Below are 21,533 nucleotides of genomic sequence, written 5' to 3'. Positions count from 1 at the left end.
TTAAAATCTGGCACGCTGCTGGCCTCAATTACCTGTTGTGGAAGATTATTCCAGCGATCAACCACCCTTTCAGTGAAGAAATATTTTCTGGTGTCGCCATGAAATTTCCCACCCCTGATTTTCAACGGATGCCCTCTTGTTGCCGTGGGTCCTTTAAGGAAACAGAGATCCTCTTCCACCTCGATACAGCCTGTGACATATTTGAACGTCTCGATCATGTCTCCCCTCTCTCTGCGTTCCTCGAGTGAGTACAGCTGCAGCTTACCCAGTCGTTCCTCATACAGGAGATCCTTGAGACCATCCTGGTGGCCATTCGCTGAACCGACTTACCGACTCAACTCTCTGCACATCTTTTTGATAATGCGGCCTCCAGAATTGTACACAGTATCCCAGATGGGGTCTCACCATGGATCTGTACAACGGCATTATGACCTCGGGCTTACGGCTGACGAAACTTCTACGGATACAGCCCATGATCTGTCTAGTCCTGGATGAAGTTTTATCCACTTGATTGGCAGTCTTCATGTCTTCGCTAATGATCACCCCCAAGTCACGCTTTGCTACAGTCCTTGCTAGAATCTCACCATTTAGGGTGTAAGTCCTGCATGGATTTTTGCTGCCAAGGTGCATGACCTTGCATTTTTTGGCATTGAAACTTAGTTGCCAAGTCTTTGATCAATGCTCCAGCAGTGTTCCTGTGGTGTTAGTTTGTTTTGAAGGATTTCTTGAATAGCAGGGTTTTTATTTCTTTTCTGAAAGTTTTGTAGTCTGGAGTCGTGGTCATTAGATTGGCTAGTTGGTGGTCTAGTTTCGCTGCCTGCATGGCCAGTAGGCCATCGTCCTTTTTTTTGCGTTTGACGCCTCTGATTGGGGGGGTGTATGAATGGTGTCTGGGTTCTCCTTTGCCTGGTTGTGGTAGTTCTGATAAGGCGGTTATTTATATAAGCTGGGCTGTCTCCATTTATGGCTTTAAATAGTAGATAGTAAAATTTGAATAGTATCTTTGCTTGTATTGGGAGCCAGTGTGAGTCGAGGTATGCAGCGGTGATATGGTCGTATTTCTTCAGCGAATAGATCAGTCTCAAGACTGTGTTTTGTACTGTTTGTAGTTGTTTTATCATGACTGTGGGGCAGGGGAGATAGAGGATGTTGTGTAGTCTAGAAGTCCTAGAACTAGGGATTGGACCATGAGCTGGAATTGTTTTCTGTCTAAGAATTTTTGGATTTGCCTTAAGTTTCGCATGACTGTGAATGATTTCTGTATTGTTTTGTTGATTTGTGGTTGCATAGTACAGCCTCTGTCTATCATCACTCCCAGAAGTCTTAGGGTGGGTTGAATGGGGTATGTGATTGAGTATACCCTGCTCTAGGGTATACATATTCAGGGCTTCCAGTCTCTCCTCATAGGTCTTTTGGCGCAAACCTTCTATCATTTTCGTCACCTTCCTCTGGACTGCTTCAAGTCTTCTTATGTCCTTTGCCAGATATGGTCTCCAAAACTGAACACAATACTTCAAGTGGGGCCTCACCAATGACCTGTACAGGGGCATCAACACCTTCTTTCTTCTACTGGTTACACCTCTCTTTATACAGCCTAGCATCCTAATGGCAGCAGCCACCGCCTTGTCGCAGTGTTTTTGCCTTTAGATCTTCGGACACTATCACCCCAAGGTCCCTCTCCTCATCTGTGCATATCAACCTCTCACCTTCCAACATATATGGCTCCTTCCGATTATTAATACCCAAATGCATTACTCTGCATTTCTTTGCACTGAATTTTAGTTGCCAGATATTAGACCATTCCTCTAACTTTTGTAGATCCTTTTCCACTCCATCCTCAGTGTCTACTCTGTTACAAATCTTGTTATCATCCGCAAAAAGGCAAACCTTTCCTAATCCTTCAGCAATGTCACTCACAAACATATTGAACAAGATCGGCCCCAGCACCGAACCCTGAGGGACTCTACTACTCACCTTTCCTTCCTCCGAGCGACTTTCATTAACCACCACTCTCTGGCGTCAGTCCGTCAACCTTCTAATCCAGTTCTCCACTTTGGGTCCTAATTTCAGCCCTTCAAGTTTGTTCAAGAGCTTCCTATGAGGAACTGTGCCAAAGGCTTTGCTGAAATCTAAGTAAATTACATCTAGCATATGTCCTCGATCCAGCTCTCTGGTCACCCAATCAAAAAAATTCAATCAGGCTCATTTGACAAGATTTACTTTTAGTAAAGCCATGTTGCCTCAGATCCTGTAACCCATTAGATTCTAGGAAGTTCACTATACTTTCTTTCAGCAACACTTCCATTATTTTACCAACAATTGAAGTGAGGCGTACCGGCCTGTAGTTTCCCCACTTCATTTCTGTGACCACTTTTGTGAACAGGGACCACATCCATTCTTCTCCAATCCCCAGGAAGCACTCCTGTCTCTAGAGATTAGTTGAACAAGTCTTTAATAGGACCTACCAGAACCTCTCTGAGCTCCCTCAGTATCCTGGGATGGATCCCATCCGGTCCCATCACTTTGTCCACCTTCTGTTTTTCAAGTTGCTCATAAACACTTTCCTCCGTGAACGATGCAGAATCTACTCCATTTTCTCATGCAACTTTGCCAATCTCGGTCGTTCTCTGGGATTTTCTTCCATGAACACAGAACAGAAGTATTAGTTTAGCACTCTCCACATATCGGTTCCCAGCATCTTTTTAGTTTAGCAATTCCATTTTTCATCTTCCTCCTTTCACTAATATATCTGAAAAAATTTTGTCTCCCTTTTTTACATTTTTAGCCATATGCTCTTCCACATGCACTTTCACCAGTCCTATCTCTCTCTTGGCGTTTCTCAGTTTCACCCGGTAGTCCTTTCTATACTCCTCCTCTTGTTTTATTTTTTATATTTCAGGACCGCCAACTCTCTTGCCTTTATTTTCTCCGCCACTAGTTTGGAGAACCATATCAATTTCCTTTCTCTCTTGTTTTTATTTATTTTCTTCACATGCATGCATCTAACTTGCCACAGTGCTTGTGTTTCTTCTTATTTTCTTCATTCGGATCCTTTTTCCATTCTTGAAAGGATTTTTTTTTTTTTTCTCTAATAGCCTCTTTCACTTCACCTTTTAACCATGCTGGCTCTCATTTCCTCTTTTTTCCACCTTTGCTGATGCGTGGAATATATCTGGTCTGGGCTTTCATGATGGTATTTTTAAATAACGTCCACACCTAGTTTACAATCCTAACCTTTGCTACTGATCCTTTTGGCTTCTTTTTAAGCATTTTCCTCATTTTATCATAGTTGCCCTTTCGAAAATGAAACACCTCTACAGTAGATTTCTTTTGCGACATCACTCCCATTATCAGCTCAAACTTGATCACGTTATGATCATTGTTTCCCAGTGGACCCAACACAGTTAACTCCTGTACTATGCCTTGTATTCCACTAAGGATCATATCTAAAATAGCTCCCCCTCTTGTAGATAGTGCCTGTGCCGATGAATTAATGCCTTTTAAAAAAAATCCAAGTGGTCATATTCAAAATAACCAAATTATGCATATAACAAGAGGACAAACAAAAAGTTAGATGCTCAGCAACATTTCATGTATAAAATATCCATTTGAAGCTAAACATGAATTTTGAATGCCAGCATTTTTACAGGTAGTGCAACTGAAACTACATGAAACTTTAAAAATAAGTGTCTGCTCTTTAAAAATGAAAAAGTAGCTTATGCTGCTGAATATTGAAACTGAAAGTTTTAATTTAAGAAAATCAGATGGAGATTTTATTTACTACCGTATTTTCACGCAAATAACGCGCACCCGTATAAAACGCGCACACGGGTATAGCGCGCAGAAATCACGATGATATGTACAAAAACTTTGGTATACCGCGCTCACGGGTATACCGCGCATGCTGCCCGACGCTCCTTTCGCCCGCCCTGACTTTCCGTGCGCTGTCCCGACTCTCCGTTCACCCCCCCTGACTTCCGTGCACTGTCCCCCCTTGAAGATCTGTCCCCATCCTGAAAGCCTGATGCCCCCCCCCGACGTCCGATACATCCCTCCCCCCCCCGAAGGACCGCCGATTCCCCAACAATATCGGGCCAGGAGGGAGCCCAAATCCTCCTGGCCACGGCGACCCCCTAACCCCACCCCGCACTACATTACGGGCAGGAGGGATCCCAGGCCCTCCTGCCCTCGACGCAAACCCCCCTCCCCCCAACGACCGCCCCCCCCCAAGAACCTCCGACCGCCCCCCCAGCCGACCCGCGACCCCCACGACCCCCCCACCCCCCTTCCCCGTACCTTTGGTAGTTGGGCCAGAAGGGAGCCCAAACCCTCCTGGCCACGGCGACCCCCTAACCCCACCCCGCACTACATTACGGGCAGGAGGGATCCCAGGCCCTCCTGCCCTCGACGCAAACCCCCCTCCCCCCCAACGACCGTCCCCCCCAAGAACCTCCGACCGCCCCCCCAGCCGACCCGCGATCCCCCTGGCGACCCCCCCGACCCCCCCACCCCCCTTCCCCGTACCTTTGGTAGTTGGCCGGACAGACGGGAGCCAAACCCGCCTGTCCGGCAGGCAGCCAACGAAGGAATGAGGCCGGATTGGCCCATCCATCCTAAAGCTCCGCCTACTGGTGGGGCCTAAGGCGCGTGGGCCAATCAGAATAGGCCCTGGAGCCTTAGGTCCCACCTGGGGGCGCGGCCTGAGGCACATGGTCGGGTTGGGCCCATGTGCCTCAGGCCGCGCCCCCAGGTGGGACCTAAGGCTCCAGGGCCTATTCTGATTGGCCCACGCGCCTTAGGCCCCACCAGTAGGCGGAGCTTTAGGATGGATGGGCCAATCCGGCCTCATTCCTTCGTTGGCTGCCTGCCGGACAGGCGGGTTTGGCTCCCGTCTGTCCGGCCAACTACCAAAGGTACGGGGAAGGGGGGTGGGGGGGTCGGGGGGGTCGCCAGGGGGATCGCGGGTCGGCTGGGGGGCGGTCGGAGGTCCTTGGGGGGGACGGTCGTGGGGGGGGGGGGGGGTTTGCGTCGAGGGCAGGAGGGCCTGGGATCCCTCCTGCCCGTAATGTAGTGCGGGGTGGGGTTAGGGGGTCGCCGTGGCCAGGAGGGTTTGGGCTCCCTTCTGGCCCGATATTGTCGGGAAGTCGGCGGTCCTTCGGGGGGGGGGATGTATCGGACGTCGGGGAGTCGGCCGGGCAAGAGGGCTTGGGCTCCCTCTTGCTCCGATCGTGGATGCGGGTGCGGGTGGGAGCGCGTGCGAGTGGTCGTTCGGGGTGGGGGTGCGAGTGGTCCTGCTGGGGGGGTGAATCGGGCGGGGTGGGAACTATGTTTTAAAACTTTTGTATACCGCGCTCACGCATATAACGCGCGAGGGGTATGCGTGAAAATACGGTAGTTGCTAAAGCTTCCAAGATTAACATTTTAATATAATATATAGCAAAATCTTGAAACTCAAACATCTAAGCAAGTGACCTACATGATACAGTAGTAAGCTAATTGTAATGTTTCTTACCTCATTAATATGCTTGTAGGTTTTGATCAAGTCAACAGAAAGTTTTCTCAGGGGAGCAGTAGCTGGATCACGGAAAGTCTGGGGCATCCGCCTCTGTAACAAATATATTGTGCATCACTTTTAGGAAATAAACCTCTAAATAATAATACTGAGCACTAGTATTATGCTCTTTTAAATAATACCCCTCATTCTTAGTTCTAATGGCCCCTGATTTACCCTTTTTTTAAAAACTTTACATAGATTTTTATTGCAGTTTCAAAGTATCACAATCATCACACTGAATCCACAAGTGTCCGTTGAACTTTAAATACTGCCACAAGTCACTTCTCAGGAAAATACATTTCTCATGCAAAGTCTCATATGAATCTCTCATATCCCTGTACAAATTTGCATATACCAAGTACTTCCATCTTGTATATGCCCCCTTCCTCTAACCTGGTTCAAAAGAGGGCGAAAGATTAGAGAAACTGGGCCTCTTCTCCCTCAAACAGAGGAGATTGAGAGGGGACATGATCGAAACATTCAAGGTACTGAAGGGGATAGACTTAGTAGATAAGGACAGGTTGTTCACCCTCTCCAAGGTAGGGAGAACGAGAGGGCACTCTCTAAAGTTAAAAGGGGATAGATTCCGTACAAACGTAAGGAAGTTATTCTTCACCCAGAGATTGGTAAAAAACTGGAACACTCTTCCGGAGTCTGTCATAGGGGAAAACACCCTCCAGGGATTCAAGACAAAGTTAGATAAGTTCCTGCTGAACAAGAACAAGCGCTAGTAGGGCTAGTCTCAGTTAGGGCGCTGGTCTTTGACTAGAGTGCCGCTGAGTGAGCGGACTGCTGAGCATGATGGACCACTGGTCTGACCCAGAAGCGGCAATTCTTATGTTCTTAAAATGAACAGGGGACAATTTAGAATTCGTTCCAGCCACATCTTTATTTTTATCCACACTTCCAACAAATCTCTTGTAAAATGATCGACAATGTCCGCTTTTGTCAGCCCTCACTCAGACAAGCTATGGCAAATATTTCAACTACTCCTGTGTCATGGAAGACTGCTTAACTAGAATTCTATATTTCTGGTCTTCAATTTCTCATTCTTTTGTAAATCTGTTTATTAAGAAAATACAAAACATACAGAATTGTTCACTTGCCTGTGTTCTGTATGTTTTGTAATTTCTCATTCTAATGCTTCATCTTTGACACATAATAATAAGAGGTTCAGTACGAGAGTGCTAAGCCTCCTTCCCCCTTAAAAGATGGTTGGATAAAATAAAAACACACTGATACACTGTTGAGTCTTTTAAAAAATGCCCTATTTTATTCCAACCAACTTTTAAGGATGAACATAAGCGTACTGGGTCAGACCAATGGCAAATCTATCCCAGTATCCAAGTCTTCATGTTAGCCAATATAGGTCAGAAGTGCCTGGCAAAACCCCAAATAGTAGCAACATTCCATGTTACCGATGTGTTCATCTCAGATTATCATCAAATCATCATACCACCACTTTTGGTTGCCTTCACTTGAATAATTTTTGCAGCAACTTATTGCATGTGCACTTTGATTGCTTTACTATGTTGTCAAAACTTAATTTAGACAAAAAAGGAAGTGGAACTTTGGAGCTGGGCAAGGAAACAGATGGACCACGGGCAGCAACAACAGTAAAAGATGGACTGAGTCAGGGAGTAAAGTGACTTATCTGCTCTGAGCATAAGAATTGCCATACTGGGACAGACCAAAGATCCATCAAGCCCTGAATCCCGATTCTAACAGTGGACAATCCAGGTTACAAATATCTGGTAAGATTACAAGGAGTAAAAAAAGAGCTTATGTATTTATCCTGGTAAGCTCTTTTCCAGTAGATAGGTGAGACATTCTAGACAAGAGGGTTATTTCCCCATACTCGCATGGACTGCAGAAGGAATCCACTCCAGATTTTTCATTCTTCCTCCAATGTACTTCACAGATCAGCTTAGCATCCTAGAGCAGTCAGTACCCAAGCACAGAAAGGCACCCACACATGTGAAGTACAGGCACCAGTAACCATAGACTAAATTATTGTTCTGCTCATAAACAACTAAACAATACTGTTAACTGCCAACACAGGCTTCAAAGGAGCTCGAAACTACTCCCTAACAAGTTGAACATATGTACAGATTCTTCACAACCCCGAAGGACTGGCCGGTCACCAAGAATCAGTTTGGTGAAGCATAAGTAGACTGAACAAGCACAGTTACAGACAGATATTCTCAACATATGGGTGACGTCATCCACAGAGCCCCGATGCTGACAGCTTCACACGCAGACTTGCTCGAAGAACTTTTAGAAAGTTCGTGATTGCTGCACCCCACATGCGCAAGTGCCTTCCCACCCGACGTAGGGCACGCATCTCCTCAGCGTCTCCTCAGAAGCCAACCAGGGGAGGTGGGTGGGTTGTGAGAATAGCTGCCTGCTGTCCCTGGATAACACCTGTTATGGTAAGTAACTGTGCTTTATTCCAGGACAAGCAGGCAGCATATTCTCAACATATGGGTGACCTCCAAGCTAACCAGAATGGGATGGTGGGAGTGTTGGCAATTCAGGAGAATAAATTTTGTAAAACTGCCTGGCCAAAGTGGCCATCCTGTCTGGAGAAAGAATCCAGACAATAATGAGAGCTGAATGTATGAACCGAGGACCAAGTGGCAGCTTTGCAGATTTCCTCAATAGGAGTAGGTCTAAGGAAAGCTACAGATGCCACCATGGCTCTAACTTTATGGGCTATGACTCGATCTTGTAGATGCAGTCCAGCCAGAGAATAACAGAAAGAGATGCAAGCAGCCAACCAGGTGAAGATGGTTTACTTGGAAATTGGATGTCCCAACTTATTTGGATCAAAAGAGACAAAAAGTTGAGAAGAAGATCTTTGTGGCTTAGTCCTTTGTAAGTAGAAGGCTTGCAGTCCACAGTATGAAGAGATGTTTCTCCAGGATGAGAATGAGGCTTTAGAAAAACCACTGGAAGTACAATGGATTGAGATGAATTTCTGAAACTACTTTTGGTAAGAATTTAGGATGAGTATGGAGGATCACCTTGTCATGATGAAATACTGTGAAAGGTGGGTCTGCTACTAAATCTTGTAGCTCACTGACTCTGTGAGCAGACATGAGAGCAATAAGGAAGACCACTTTCCAAGTGAGATATTTCAGATGAGCTCATCAACTGAGCAAGAACAACATTGAGATCCCAAACCACTGGAGGCGGTTTGAGAGGTGGCTTGACATTGAAAAGTCCTTTCATAAATCTAGAAACCACAGGATGAGCAGAGAGAGTGGGTCCAAAAGCCTGCGCTCACTGGGATGCCTGGGTCCACTGAGGGATTCTGAGGTGAAGTCTGGCAAAAGGAGTCATGTGAACTGTAGAGGCCATGTGACCTAGAAGAACCATCATGTGTCTCGCTGAGAGTAAAGTGAGGGATGAAACTTTTTGACAAAAGTTGAATGCGAGCATCCTGACATTGTTGAGGATGGAATGCTCTGAGTTGCAGAGTGTCCAGTACAGCTCCAACGAACTGCAGAATCTGATAGGGCTGTAGTTGGGATTTTGGAAATTCAATTTCAAACCCCAAACTTTGGAGGAACCAAATAGTCCATTTGGTCACTACAATAACCCCCTGAGATGTTGAATCTTTGATGAGCCAGTCGTCCAGATATGGGAAAACCTGAAGACCAAGGCTGCATAGAGCTGCTGCTACTACTATTAGGCACTTGGTGAACACTCTGGTTGATGATGCCAGGTTGAAGGGTAGCACTCTGTATTGAAAATGGTGATTTCCCACCTGAAATCTGAGAAATTTGTGAGAAGCTGGATGAATGGGAATGCAAGTGTAAGCCTCTTTGAGATCCAAAGAGTATAACCAATCATTGTGATCTAGAAGGGGATACAAGGATGTTAGAGACAGCATCCAAAATTTTTCTCTGACAAGAAATTTTTCTCTGAGATCCAAAATAGGTCACAGATCCCCTGTCTTCTTCAGGACAAGGAAGTAACGGGAGTAAAACCCCGTGCTCTGCTGTTCCACAGGAACTTTCTCAATGGCTTGGAGACAAAGCAGAGCTTGAGGTTCCTGAAAAAGGGTGGTCTGTGACTGATTGAAAAGATACTCTCTTGGGGGAAGATCTGGTGGAACCTGGATGAAGTGAAGAGAGTAACCCTCCCTGATGATTGCGAGGACCCAGAGTTCGGATGTAATTAGTTCCCATCGTTGGTAAAAATGATGGAGATGACCACCAATGGGGAAAGGAGAGGGCAGAGGCAGAACGATTGAGGTTATGCTCTGTGTTAGATGGTCAAAAGACTGAGAAGCCTTGGATGCAGCAGGGGTCTGAGGTTTATGCTGCTGCTGCTGTATCTTGGGAGGCAGCCTTGAATAAGGTGCTGGCTTTTGAGGAAAACGCCTCTAGTAAGATGGAAGAGGCCTATAACCCTTAGCGGTGGAAGGCTTTGGCTTCTCATGCTCAAATAAGCGTTTTGTAGCTGCTTCAATAGAGTCATCAAACAACTCATTGCCCTGGCATGGGATGTTGGCTAGTCGATCTTGTAGAGTCGGGTCTATATCTACGGTGCGGAGCCAGGCCAGACGGCGCATCGCCACCAAGAATGCAGTGACTATAAAAGACATTTCAAACGCATCTTATACAGCTTGAACCATATGCATGCGAAGTTGACCCAGAGTGTGATGAATGTGTTGAAACTCTGGAAGTCGATGTTGAGGAAGATACTTGAAAAAAAAAAAAAAAAATCAGGCATGGCGTTGACCAAATGCTTCAGATAAGAAGTAAAGACAAAGTTATAGTTCAAAATTCGGTTTGTCATCATCGAATTTTGATAAAGCCGACGACCAAACTTGTCCATGGTCCTGCCCTCTTGGCCAAGAGGGACGATGGCATAAACTTTGGCAGGATTGGTTCTTTTTAAAGAAGACTCCACAAGAAGACCCTTACAATGGACCATCTTATATTGAGATTCCATCTTTGCTGGCACAGCAGGAACGGAATATGGTGTATCAAGATTTCTTTTGAGTTTGAGAAAGAATGCCATTCATGGGTAATTTGAGAGAATCCCTAGGAGGATGAGACATACCCAGTTCTTCCAAATACTCCTTAGAGTATTTCGAGTCAGATTCCAAAATGATGTTAAGATCTTTACTCATTTGGCATAGAAATTTTGTAAAGGACACCGGATCTGAAGAGGTATGACCTCGTTGAGGAGAAGGTGAATTGGAATCCCTCAAGGTACCTTTCACAGAAAGAGAACGAAGGTGAAGCCTCTCTGGAGTATTGATACCTGAGGTCTGAATCCATAGGCAGAGATGCAGATGAACGCCCACTTCTGAAATGTGAAGAAAACCTTGCAGGAGAAGAACTCGACTGACAATAATGGTGAGGCTCTACAACAGATCTCCTCGACAAAGTAGTTGGTAGTCTCGAAGCCTCAATAATCGAGACCTGCCTCGAGAAGACGACCTGGGTCTTGATGAATGCCTCGAAAAATGATGTGGTGAAGAACTATGCCTCAAATCATGGTCCTGTGATTGAGTCGGTTCCAGCCTCGAAGATGAATGTTGTGGAGCCCTCGTCCTGTGCCTCAAAAAGGGCAACGCCTTATGTGAAGAGGTAGGACTGGAGGTCGGAGAACGACGTCGAGACACTGATAAGGACTCAGCTCCTTGTGTAGAGGTATCTCGAGGCACTCTTTAAGGACTCAACTCCTTGTAATACTGCTGAATGCTCAGGCTGGACTGCAGGAAGCAGAGTCAAGGCAGGAGTCAATTTGGCAAGCATGTTACCGAACTCCTAATGCAGAATAGTTTTCAACATATTTTGCAAAGCCGGCACCGAGACCACTGGACCTGGTACAATTGATGTAGCTATGGACTCCAAGGAAGATGACCGCGAGGAAGAGTGTTGCCTTGATTTTGAGACACGTTTCCTGGGTAGCCCCGGACCCACCGGTTCTAAGGGTGGCATGCCCGGAGGGTTGGCTTAGCTATCTTACTGATGGAGACACTGAGGATAACAGCGCCTCAGGAGAAGATTTAGCTGATTTCCCCGAAGATGAAGAGTTCTCCATTGAGGAAGGTTTGAGCGAGGTCAAGGTTGGAGGTTTTGGCCCCGTAGAGAAGACTTTGCTGGAGTCGAGGTTGGGGCCGGAATCGGGGTCAAGGCCTTAGGTAAAGGCCAATCCATCCCCCCGAAGATTTTCTCAATCTGAACTCGATGACATTTAAGGGCTCGATTTTGAAATGTAACACAACTCCGGACACAACTCCGGTGCACAACTCCGGACAATGGTCCTACAACACTGTACACACTACTTATTGGGTCAGTGATGGAGATCGCGCGTTGATACCGGCTACACTTCTTGAACCCTGTGACCGGCTGGGACATGAAATGAAACACGGCCGCGGCAAAATCAAAGCCCGTAGGCTGAGGCCACGGAGTAGGCACCGCCATGACACGATTGAAAAAACAAACAAACAAAAATTTTATTTTAATTCAAATGCGCAGATAACACAGCGACCCTGTAAAGAAAATACGCGAGCCGCGGTGAGAGAAGGCATGAGTAGAACTAACTCTAGCGCAGAGCCTTGAAACGAGGGCTTCTCGGCTCCGCAGAAAACTTAGAACTAAGGAGACGTGCGCCCTACGTTGGGTGGAAAGGCACTCGTGCATGCGCGGTGTGACAGTCATGAACTTTCTAAAAGTTCTTCAAGCAAGTCTGCTTGTGAAGCTGTTCGCATCGGGGCTCTGTGGATGACGTCACCCATATGTTGAGAATATGCTGCCTGCTTGTCCTGGGATAACTGAAAGCAGGTGCTGGAAGGACAGGACAGCGAGTCTAGAATGTCTCACCTATATACAGTACTCCTCCGAAATTCGGAGAGGTTCCATTCCAGGACCTCCCACAAATTTTGAAAAAGCACGAATGCAGTTTTTAGGCCTTGGGAAACAGGAGAGGGCAGCTGGAGCGCTGGGGGGATTAAGGAAATCACTTGCGATCTGCTCTGAACGCCTCTTCCTGTAATAAAAGTTGGGCTACACCAATCAGGAGTTGCTTTGACATGCAACTCCTGATTGGTGTAGCCCGACTTACAATTCGCGGGGGAACAATATATTGGAAAAGAGCTTACCAGTGCAAAAGGTGAGACAACAGGGATGTACAAAAGCAGTCCCCCTTAAAATAGTTAGGGTGGAATTGCTGCACCAGCCCTTAAGACCGAGGATCCGAAGGCTTTTTTAGAATCCCCTATCATGATGAATCATTGAATTGAATTGACAAATTTTATACAGTAGATTTATGATTGGAAGAAGAATGGGATAAATGAAATAAAGTCAGATAAATAAATGAAATAAAGTTAGATAGTATTTAAATAGTTTTTAAGTGTAGGTAATAGATTATAATATTAAACATTAATTATTTTGGTAGGGACGTTGGGACAAAGCCGGTGATAGAAACATAGAAGATGATGGCAGATAAGGACCATAGCCCATCAGGTCTGCCCACTCTACTGACCCACCCCCAAGTCTACTATCCTTGGGATCCCACTCCTGGTGACAGGTTCCCTTGGCTTAACCCTCTAAGGGATCCCACATGAGCATCCCATTTGCTCTGATGTCATGAGGAGCAAGAGAAGATCGGTTTTCTTTCTCTTGAAGAAACCCCATTATGGGGAGATCTGCTCCATAAATCTGAGGCTTGTTCCTATATATAAAATACTAATTGGGACATAGTCTACTGTCCATTTTGACTTTTCTAAATGGTTTTGTGTATGTATATTTAATTAATAGATATCCATTTAATCTTTTTGGTTTTCCTGTACTTGACAATCCAGCCCAGGTCTTCCAGCACCTGGAGCAACTGCTCCATCATGCATCGCCCCTCTGTCAAGGAGGAGGCTCTGATCAGACAGTCATCTAGATAAGGGTGAATCTGCAACTCCATTTAAATAAGCACAGCACAGTCAGATCACCACCAGGATCCGGAACCCCTAAGGGATCCGTGGATCCAGTACCCAATTCCAGATCCCCCAATCCGGGAAGGGCTACACTATCAAACAAAGGATCACAAAGGTCAGGATCAGCTGCAGGATCTCCTAGAACAGGAGTCAAAAGAGGAACAAGCGGAGCAGGGAGTTCCCCGAGAGCAATTCGCTGCCCATAGACACCAACGGAGGAGGCAGAGAACTTCCAGCAGCAGAACCTCTGGTCTGAAAGTCAGACCACAAAAATCTTATAAAGTCAGAAAAAATATAATAATAATAATAATAATAACAGTTTATATACCGCAATACCGTTAAGTTCTATGCGGTTTATAAAAGATTATTGGGGTACAAGTTGAGTTGACGTACAAGTTGAATTAACTTAAGGGATGTGGGGAACAATTGGGAGAAAGGGCAAGAGAGGGGAAAGAGGGAAGTGGGTCAGCTGTCTAGGTCTTTCGGGAATAGGTGGGTTTTGAGGCGTTTCCTGAATATCTCATAAGTGGTGGGCAATAGGAGTTGTTCTAGGTCTTTACCCCATAGAGCAGCCTGATGTGAGAGAAGATGCTCATGGTGTTTTTTTAGTTTGCATCCTCTAACCGGGGGAGAAACGAAGTGTGAGTGGGAGCTTCTCTTGTGTTTGTTGGTTGAGAAGGAGAATAGGTCAGTGATATATTTAGGGGTTAGACCGTAGAAAACTTTAAAACAGAGGCAGGCGAACTTAAACTTTACACGAGCTTCCATCGGCAACCAGTGTAGCTGTTTGAAGTATGGTGTCACGTGATCAAACTTCTTTAGACTGAAGATTAGTCTGACCGCAGTGTTTTGCACTAGTTGCAATCGTCGCATATTCTTTTGAGGGACTGATAAGTAGATGATGTTACAGTAGTCGAGTTGACTTAATACGAGGGATTGTACCAAGATTCTGAAGACAGAGTTATCAAAGTATGCTTTAATGGATTTAAGTTTCCAGAGGGTGAAAAAACTCTTTTTGATTATGGAGTCCACCTGATCTTTCATGGTGAGGCATTGGTCCAGAGTTACACCCAGTATTTTAATGGTGGGCTGTATGGGGTAGTTATGTTTGTTGATGTCTAGTGGGGTTTTGATGTCAAGAGGGTGCGGTGAAGCGACAAAGAATTTTGTTTTCTCAGTATTGAGCTTGAGTTTGAAGTTTGTCGTCCAATGTTCCATCAAGTTTATGGCTTCTGATGCTTTTGGAATTGTTTCCGAGATAGAGTTGGCAAATGGGATAATAATTGTGAAGTCATCAGCGTAACTGAATAATTTTATCCCCAGCTGGGTTAATTGAACACTCAGTGAGGTCATGTAGATATTGAAAAGCAGAGGGGATAGTGGGGACCCTTGCGGAATGCTGGATGGGTTGCTCCAGGTGTTGGAGAGGTCATTGTTGAAGCGAACCTGATAGGTTCGGGACGAAAGGAAATCATGAAACCAGTTTAGCACTTCCCTCTGATGCCAATAGCGTCTAGACACTGTAGCAAATTCGCATGGTCTACAAGGTCAAAGGCAGAGCTCATGTCGAATTGCATGATCAGGGCACTGAGACCTTTGCTTAAAAGTAGGTACAAGTAATCTAATATGGCTGCAATTACCATTTCTGTGCTGAAAAGTGGTCTAAAGCCGGATTGAGTCTCATGCAGGAGTGAGAACTGGTCTAGATATTCCATTAATTGGGAGTGTACCAGCCCCTCCATGATCTTTACAAAGAGTGGTATGGAAGCAATTGGTCTGTAATTGGAAACTAGGGCTGACGATTCTTTGCTATTTTTTAGGATAGGGGTTATTATTATGTGTCCTTTGTTGGTGAGGAATTTTCCGTTTTTCAGGTTATGGGCTAAGTAGTGCAGTAGAGATAGTTTAAATTCAAGTGGTGCCACTTTCATGATTTCCGGGGGATATGAGTCCAGGAAGCAGTATGATTTGGAGTATTTGTTGTATAATTTGGTATAGTTATTCCAATCTATGTCTTGAAATGAATCCCAGAACATGTCTGTAGGGGTTTCATTTCCTTGTGTGTTAGCTATAAGGTGTTCATTAGGTTCTTCTGTTGGGCAATTGTTTCTTAGTTTTTTAATTTTTGAGTCAAAGTGCAGGGCTAGGTCGTTCGCCGAGGGTAATTTAGAGTTGTGTGTGGGTAGAGTGTAGCGGGTGGTGTCAAATAGGTTAGTAACCAGATTGAACAGCTCTTTTGTACTAACACCTCGTGAGTTGTTGCAGGATGAATTGATTTTGTTTGAGTAAAATGCTTTGCGTTTATCTTTTATTAGTTGTTTGTAGGTTTTTATATTGGCTCTCCAATTGTTACGGTCTGATAAATCTCCTGTTTTTTTCCATTTTCTTTCTAGACGTCTGGCTAACTGTTTCATTTTTAGGAGATCGATGTCGAACCATTTGTTATGTTTATTTGCATTACTTTTACTGGTATGTTTAGGTGCAATGTTGTCTAAAATAGAGGTGCTGGTAGTGGTCCAGTGGTCCCAAAAATCAACTTCTTCCTTTACCTTTGCTTGAAGTTTATATTGCACCCAGTAGTTATCTGGATTGACGTGGCCTCTCGTGAGATATTCTTTTTTTATTTTTGGATGGGTAATTTGTTTTCGTTGGAACCAGATTAGCTTGAAGTAGAAAGTGAAGTGATCGGACCAGATGTCGTGGCACCAGGTGCCTCCTGGTAATGAGATGGTGGGGTCTGGGAGTTCCTTTGTGGACATGGCTACTACGTCTAGATGGTGGCCTTTTTCGTGAGTTTGTGCGGAGGGAGGGAGATTGTAGTTAAGTAGGGATAGGAATATATCTGGTCCCTGGGGCATAGAATCACCCTTAGATGACTAGAGTTGTGTTTCTTTAGCTGCGGAGGGCCACCACCTGGCTGCCTGAAAAACCAGCCAAGTCAAGCCCTGAAAGCAATGGTGGCCACCCTACTGGACTAGCTGAGTGTAGAATCACCTGCTTCTGTGAGGGGGAAGCAGACCTGGTACCTACCACCTGCCTACTGCACAAGAACGCTCAAAAAGTGCTAAATTTGCGCAAACTTTACATGAGGTCACAAGAGGAGACCCTGAAGACTCCACCCCAGTAAGTTTCCTGGCAAAAAAAAAGAGTTTTGAAGAAGCAGGGAGAAGATGAAAAAAGATCGCTAAAAATCCAAGATGGCCACCGGCACCAAATTTGCACCACAAACATGTGCTCAACAATCTGCACTCGACCCCTGCTTAGCGGACGGTGGGACAACTTCCGGGACGGCCCTAAGCTCCAAGGATTACTATGCAGACTGGCCAACAGGTACCCAAAAGGGATTGGCCTGTCAGATATAGACCAAAGTCTGTGAATTCACAAGCAGGCAGAGCCTCCAAATTGCTGTAGACACGAAAATAGCCGCAAAGGGTACAAAACTATGTTGAAGTAAAATAATAAAAATGAAAAGAGCAGAATACATACAGCTGCAGTCATGTGTGCAAAAGGAAAGACTTCTAGAGGGCACTAAGCTGATCTGTGAATTAGCAGGAGGCAGAGTGAAAAATCCAGAGTGGATTCCTTCTACAGTCCATGTGAGTATGGGGAAACAACCCTACAGCACTGGAACAGATTTTATGCTGCTTATCACAGGAGTAAACAGTAGATTTCCCCAAGCCATTTCAATAATGACCTATGGATTTCTCTTTTAGGAAATTATCCAAACCTTTTTTAACCCTGTCAAGCTGATTTCACAACATTCTCCAGCTACGAATTCTAGAATTCCGTGTCAAAAAATGTCTCCAGTTTAGTTTTAAATCTACTACTTAGTAGCAGTGGCGTAGAAAGGGAAGGGGGCGAGGGGGTGGTCTGCCTCCAGGTGCAATGTTGATGGAGGCGCCAACACCTCTCCTTTTCTCCGCCCCCCCTCGCCTCTTCCCATTCCTCCCCTCCCTTCTACGTGCACACTCCCTTCCCCCATACCTCTACTTGAAGAAGTTGTTCACAGTGGTCAAAAATGTGCTCTTCAGCGACACCATTGGCTTTCCCGCTGAGATTACTTCAAGGTGCCGCACATAGGAAGTGATGTCAAGAGGGAGAGCTGACGGGGTCGTGAGGAGCATGTTGTTGACCACCACATGCAACAACTTCAACTAGAGATACAGGGAAAGGGAAGGGGGGCACGCAGGGCAGGTGAAAGCAGAGAAGGAACGGGGGAGGAGAGCGGGGGAGGAAAGTCATCGCCCCTGGTGCCTCTCACCCACGCTACGCCACTGCTTAATAGCTTCATCACATGCCCTGTAGTGCTAATATTTTTAGAAAGAGTCAACAAGCGATTCATATGTACCCTTTCTACTCCACTCAGCATTTTTTTAAACCTCTAAGATATCACCCCTGAGCTGTCTCCTCCAAGCAGAAGAGCCCTAGTCGTTTTAGCCTTTCCTCATAAGGAGGTCATCCTATCCCTTTTATCATTTTTGGTGCCCTTCGCTGTAATCTTTCTAATAAAAGATTAAGTTTTTATCTTGCTAATCTTTTTTCTGATACAAGACATAGGATTCTGTACTATAGCTTTTGCTTCCCATTAGTCATGAATCTGCAGAAGAATGTCACTCAAAAATTCTGAACTCCTCCCCTTCTGCAGTAGAGAACAGTTAGTACCAAAGCAATCAAACTCCACTGAAACAGAAGAAAAGAGAAGGAGGGGTACTGGTAACTTCCCTGGCAAACAACCATATTCTGTTCTGCTCTCTAACTTATGATAAAAGAACAATGATTAATAACAAATAACAATTGAACAATAAATTACACACACGAATAGCTAGGAGCTAACCTGCTAAGTGTAACAAGTAGGAGCAAGGCAAGCCCCCCAAAGAAGGAGTAGAAGCCCACATGTCCCTGTAACTATGTCTCTGCTAAATCTGAGATAAAGGAGAAGAGGTCCTGATATGAACAATAGCAACGTCCAAGGCAAGAATCAGGCAAATCAAAAGTCTAGACAGGACGGGGCGTACAGAATCCTGTCTCTTCTATCTGAAAGTAGGTTCTAACCTTGCTAATCTTATCTTTCATCCAGTGGCAAAAACATTGAATTTTGTACTGTAGCTGTGTACCAAAGCAGTTCCAGGCATCTAGGGAGGGCAGATGAGCCTACCTACACTACCGAAGACCCAAAAGTGGTATCCTCATAAAAGGATGGAGAGTAGACTAAGTGGCTGCTCTACAAATTTTATCAGGCTAAACAGACTGGGACACAACCCACTTCTAGTTGAATGTGCTGCGATAGAAATAGAATGAAAGATTAGGTTACCTTTGCTTATTTTCTTTCTTATACATCCACACACTATTCCTGGACTAGTGGGTCATTTTCCCATACTCATCAGAACTTATAAGAAGCCTCATTATTCAGAGACTTCAGTCTTTCCCCTCTTACCTCAGGACTGCCTCCCAGGAAATCAGTTGGTGGCCAAGCAACCCAGAAACATCTGTAGAGGACAAAGGCAAAAGAGAGGGGTACGGGGACACTCCCCGACAAATAAGTCTACATTTAGAACAGCAACAATAGGAACAATTGAAACAGTTCATTAAACATGAACCTTAATAACAAAAGTAGTGCTTTAAGGAGACACAGCCTGCACTGCCTGAAGAAGGAGTCTGAACTAGAGCCCCTCCCAAAAAGCAGTTACTTACCCTAACAGGTGTTATCCGGGAACAGCAGAAAGATATTCTCACATGTGGATGGCATTATCCACAGAGACCGTTACAGATAGTGGTAAACGGGTATTGCCACTAAGATTTTAAAAACTTTGCGACTGCCCGCACCGCACATGCGCCTTCCTGCCCAACGCTGGCTCGCAGTACCTTAGCTCCATAAGCAAGCTAAGAAGCCAACCAGGGGAGGTGTGAGAATAACTGCCTGCTGTCCCCAGATAACACCTGTTACAGTAAAGTAACTGTGCTTTATCCTATGAGAAGCAGACAGCATATTCTCACATGTGAGATTCCCTAGCTTACTGCAATGGGATGGAGGGAGAGCTGGCCATTAAAAAGAAAATAAATTGCGAGTCAAATACGGAAATGTGGTGAAAAAGGCATATTCAGGAAGTTACTTAAAACACAATTGTTTGTAAATGCTTTTTTCTAGATATTGATTATTCATGATTGCTGACTTCTGAGAACCTGCTCATAATTGTTTGCATAGGCCTTTTTTGGCATTGATTTTTCTATTGCTGACTCTCCGAGGATTTGTTTAGTCATGTTTACGTGTGGATTTGTTTACTCATGTTTACATATTTTTATTTTACAAACTTATGGATGTAATGTCATGTAAACCGTTTAGGCCTTAGACGGTATAGAAATTTTTAAAATAAATAAATTCTGTAATACTGCTTGGCCAAAATAACCATCTCGCCTGGAATAAGATTTTTAACAGTGGTGAGATGTAAACATGTGAACTGAGGACCAAGTAGGTGCTTTGCATTTCATCAATGAGAGTGGAACATAAGAAAGCTACTGAAGCTGCCATAGTTCGGACCTTGTATGCTGCAACGCGTTCCTCGAGCTGTAACCCAGCCTGAGCATAGGAAAAGGAAATACAGGTCGCCATCCATATGGAAACAGTTCTCTTCGTGACAGGCAGGCCCAATCTGTTAGGATCGAAAGAGATAAGAGCATAAGAACAGCCTTACTGGGTCAGAACAATGGTCCGTCTAAGCCCAGTATCCCATCTTTGCAGAGGCCAATCCAAGTCACAAGTACCTGGCAAAAACTCAAATAGTAGCAGCATTCCATGCTACCATCTCCCTTGTCTGTTTCAATAGCAGACTATGGACTCTTCCTCCAGGAACTTGCCCAAACCTTGTTTTTCAAACCAGCTACATAACTGCTCTTACCACATCCTCTGGCAACGCGTTCCAGAGCTTAACTATTCTCTGAGTGAAAAAAATATTTCCTCCTATTGGTTTTAAAAAGTATTACTCAGCAACTTCATTAACTATCCCCTAGTCCTTGTAAATCTTGATACAGTAAAAAAAAATCTATCCATTTGTACCCGTTCTACACCACTCAGGATTTTGTAGACTTCAATCATATCTCCCCTCGGCCGTCTCTTTTCCAAGCTGAAGAGCCCTAATCTTTTAGTCTTTCCTTATATGAGAGGAGTTCCATCACTTTTATCATCTTGGTCGCTCTTCTTTGAACCTTTTCGAGTGCCGCAGTATCTTTTTTGAGATAAGGAGACCAAAACTGAACATAATACAGAGGCATTTTAAGATTCTTAGTCTAGTTAACCATCCCTTTTCTAATAATTTCTAGCATCCTATTTGCCTTCTTGGCTGCCACTGCACATTGGGCAAAAGACTTCAGCGTATTGTCTACAATGACACCCAGATCCTTTTCTTGAGCACTGACCCCCAAGGTGGACCCTAGCATCCGATAACTATGATTTGGATTATTCTTCCCAATGAGAATCACTTTGCATTTGTCTACATTAAATTTCATCTGCCATTTGGATGCCCAGTCTTCCAATTTCCTAAGGTCCGCATGCAATTTTTCACAATCCTCATGCGTTTTAACAACTTTGAACACTTTAGTGTCATCTAGAAATTTAATCACCTCGCTCATAGTTCCAATTCCTAGATAATTTATTAAAAAGTTAAATAGCACTGGTCCCAGCACTGGTCCCTGTGGCACACCACTATTTATCTTCCTCTACTGAGAAAAAAGGCCATTCAACCATACCCTCTGTTTTCTATCCAATAACCAGTTCATAATCCATAATTTAACATTTGCCTCCTATCCCATGACTCTTTAAATTTTGTCAGGAGCCTCTCATGAGGAACTTTGTCAAAAGCCTTCTGGAAATCTAGATACACCTTGCCTTTATCCATGTTTATTCACACCTACAAAGAATTGGTGAGGTTGAACCCATGCTGACACCGTTTCATTAAATCATGTTTGTCTATATGTTCCACAATTTTATTTTTTATAATTGTTTCAATTATTTTGCCCGGCACCGAGATCAGGCTT

General features: G+C 44.7%; 1 protein-coding gene across 17 annotated transcripts in view; it reads right to left on the bottom strand.

Moving 5' to 3' along the window:
* DYRK1A (dual specificity tyrosine phosphorylation regulated kinase 1A) overlaps nucleotides 1-21,533 on the bottom strand; it is a 684,276-nt gene that overhangs the window by 272,827 nt on the left and 389,916 nt on the right. For 15 of the 17 annotated variants that reach the window (XM_033950290.1, XM_033950291.1, XM_033950295.1 and 12 more), the window contains one exon: nucleotides 5,513-5,605. In XM_033950290.1, coding sequence (XP_033806181.1) covers nucleotides 5,513-5,605 — 93 coding nt within the window. Of the gene's footprint in view, nucleotides 1-5,512; nucleotides 5,606-18,939; nucleotides 18,992-20,040; nucleotides 20,103-21,533 lie in introns of those variants that run through there. The other 2 variants (XM_033950302.1, XM_033950306.1) reach the window with 2 other exon arrangements.

Source organism: Geotrypetes seraphini, chromosome 6, assembly GCF_902459505.1.
Source record: "Geotrypetes seraphini chromosome 6, aGeoSer1.1, whole genome shotgun sequence".
NCBI classification, from domain to species: Eukaryota; Metazoa; Chordata; class Amphibia; order Gymnophiona; family Dermophiidae; genus Geotrypetes; species Geotrypetes seraphini.
Note: the sequence above shows the minus strand (reverse complement) of the source record. Positions and strands in the feature narration are given on the sequence as shown.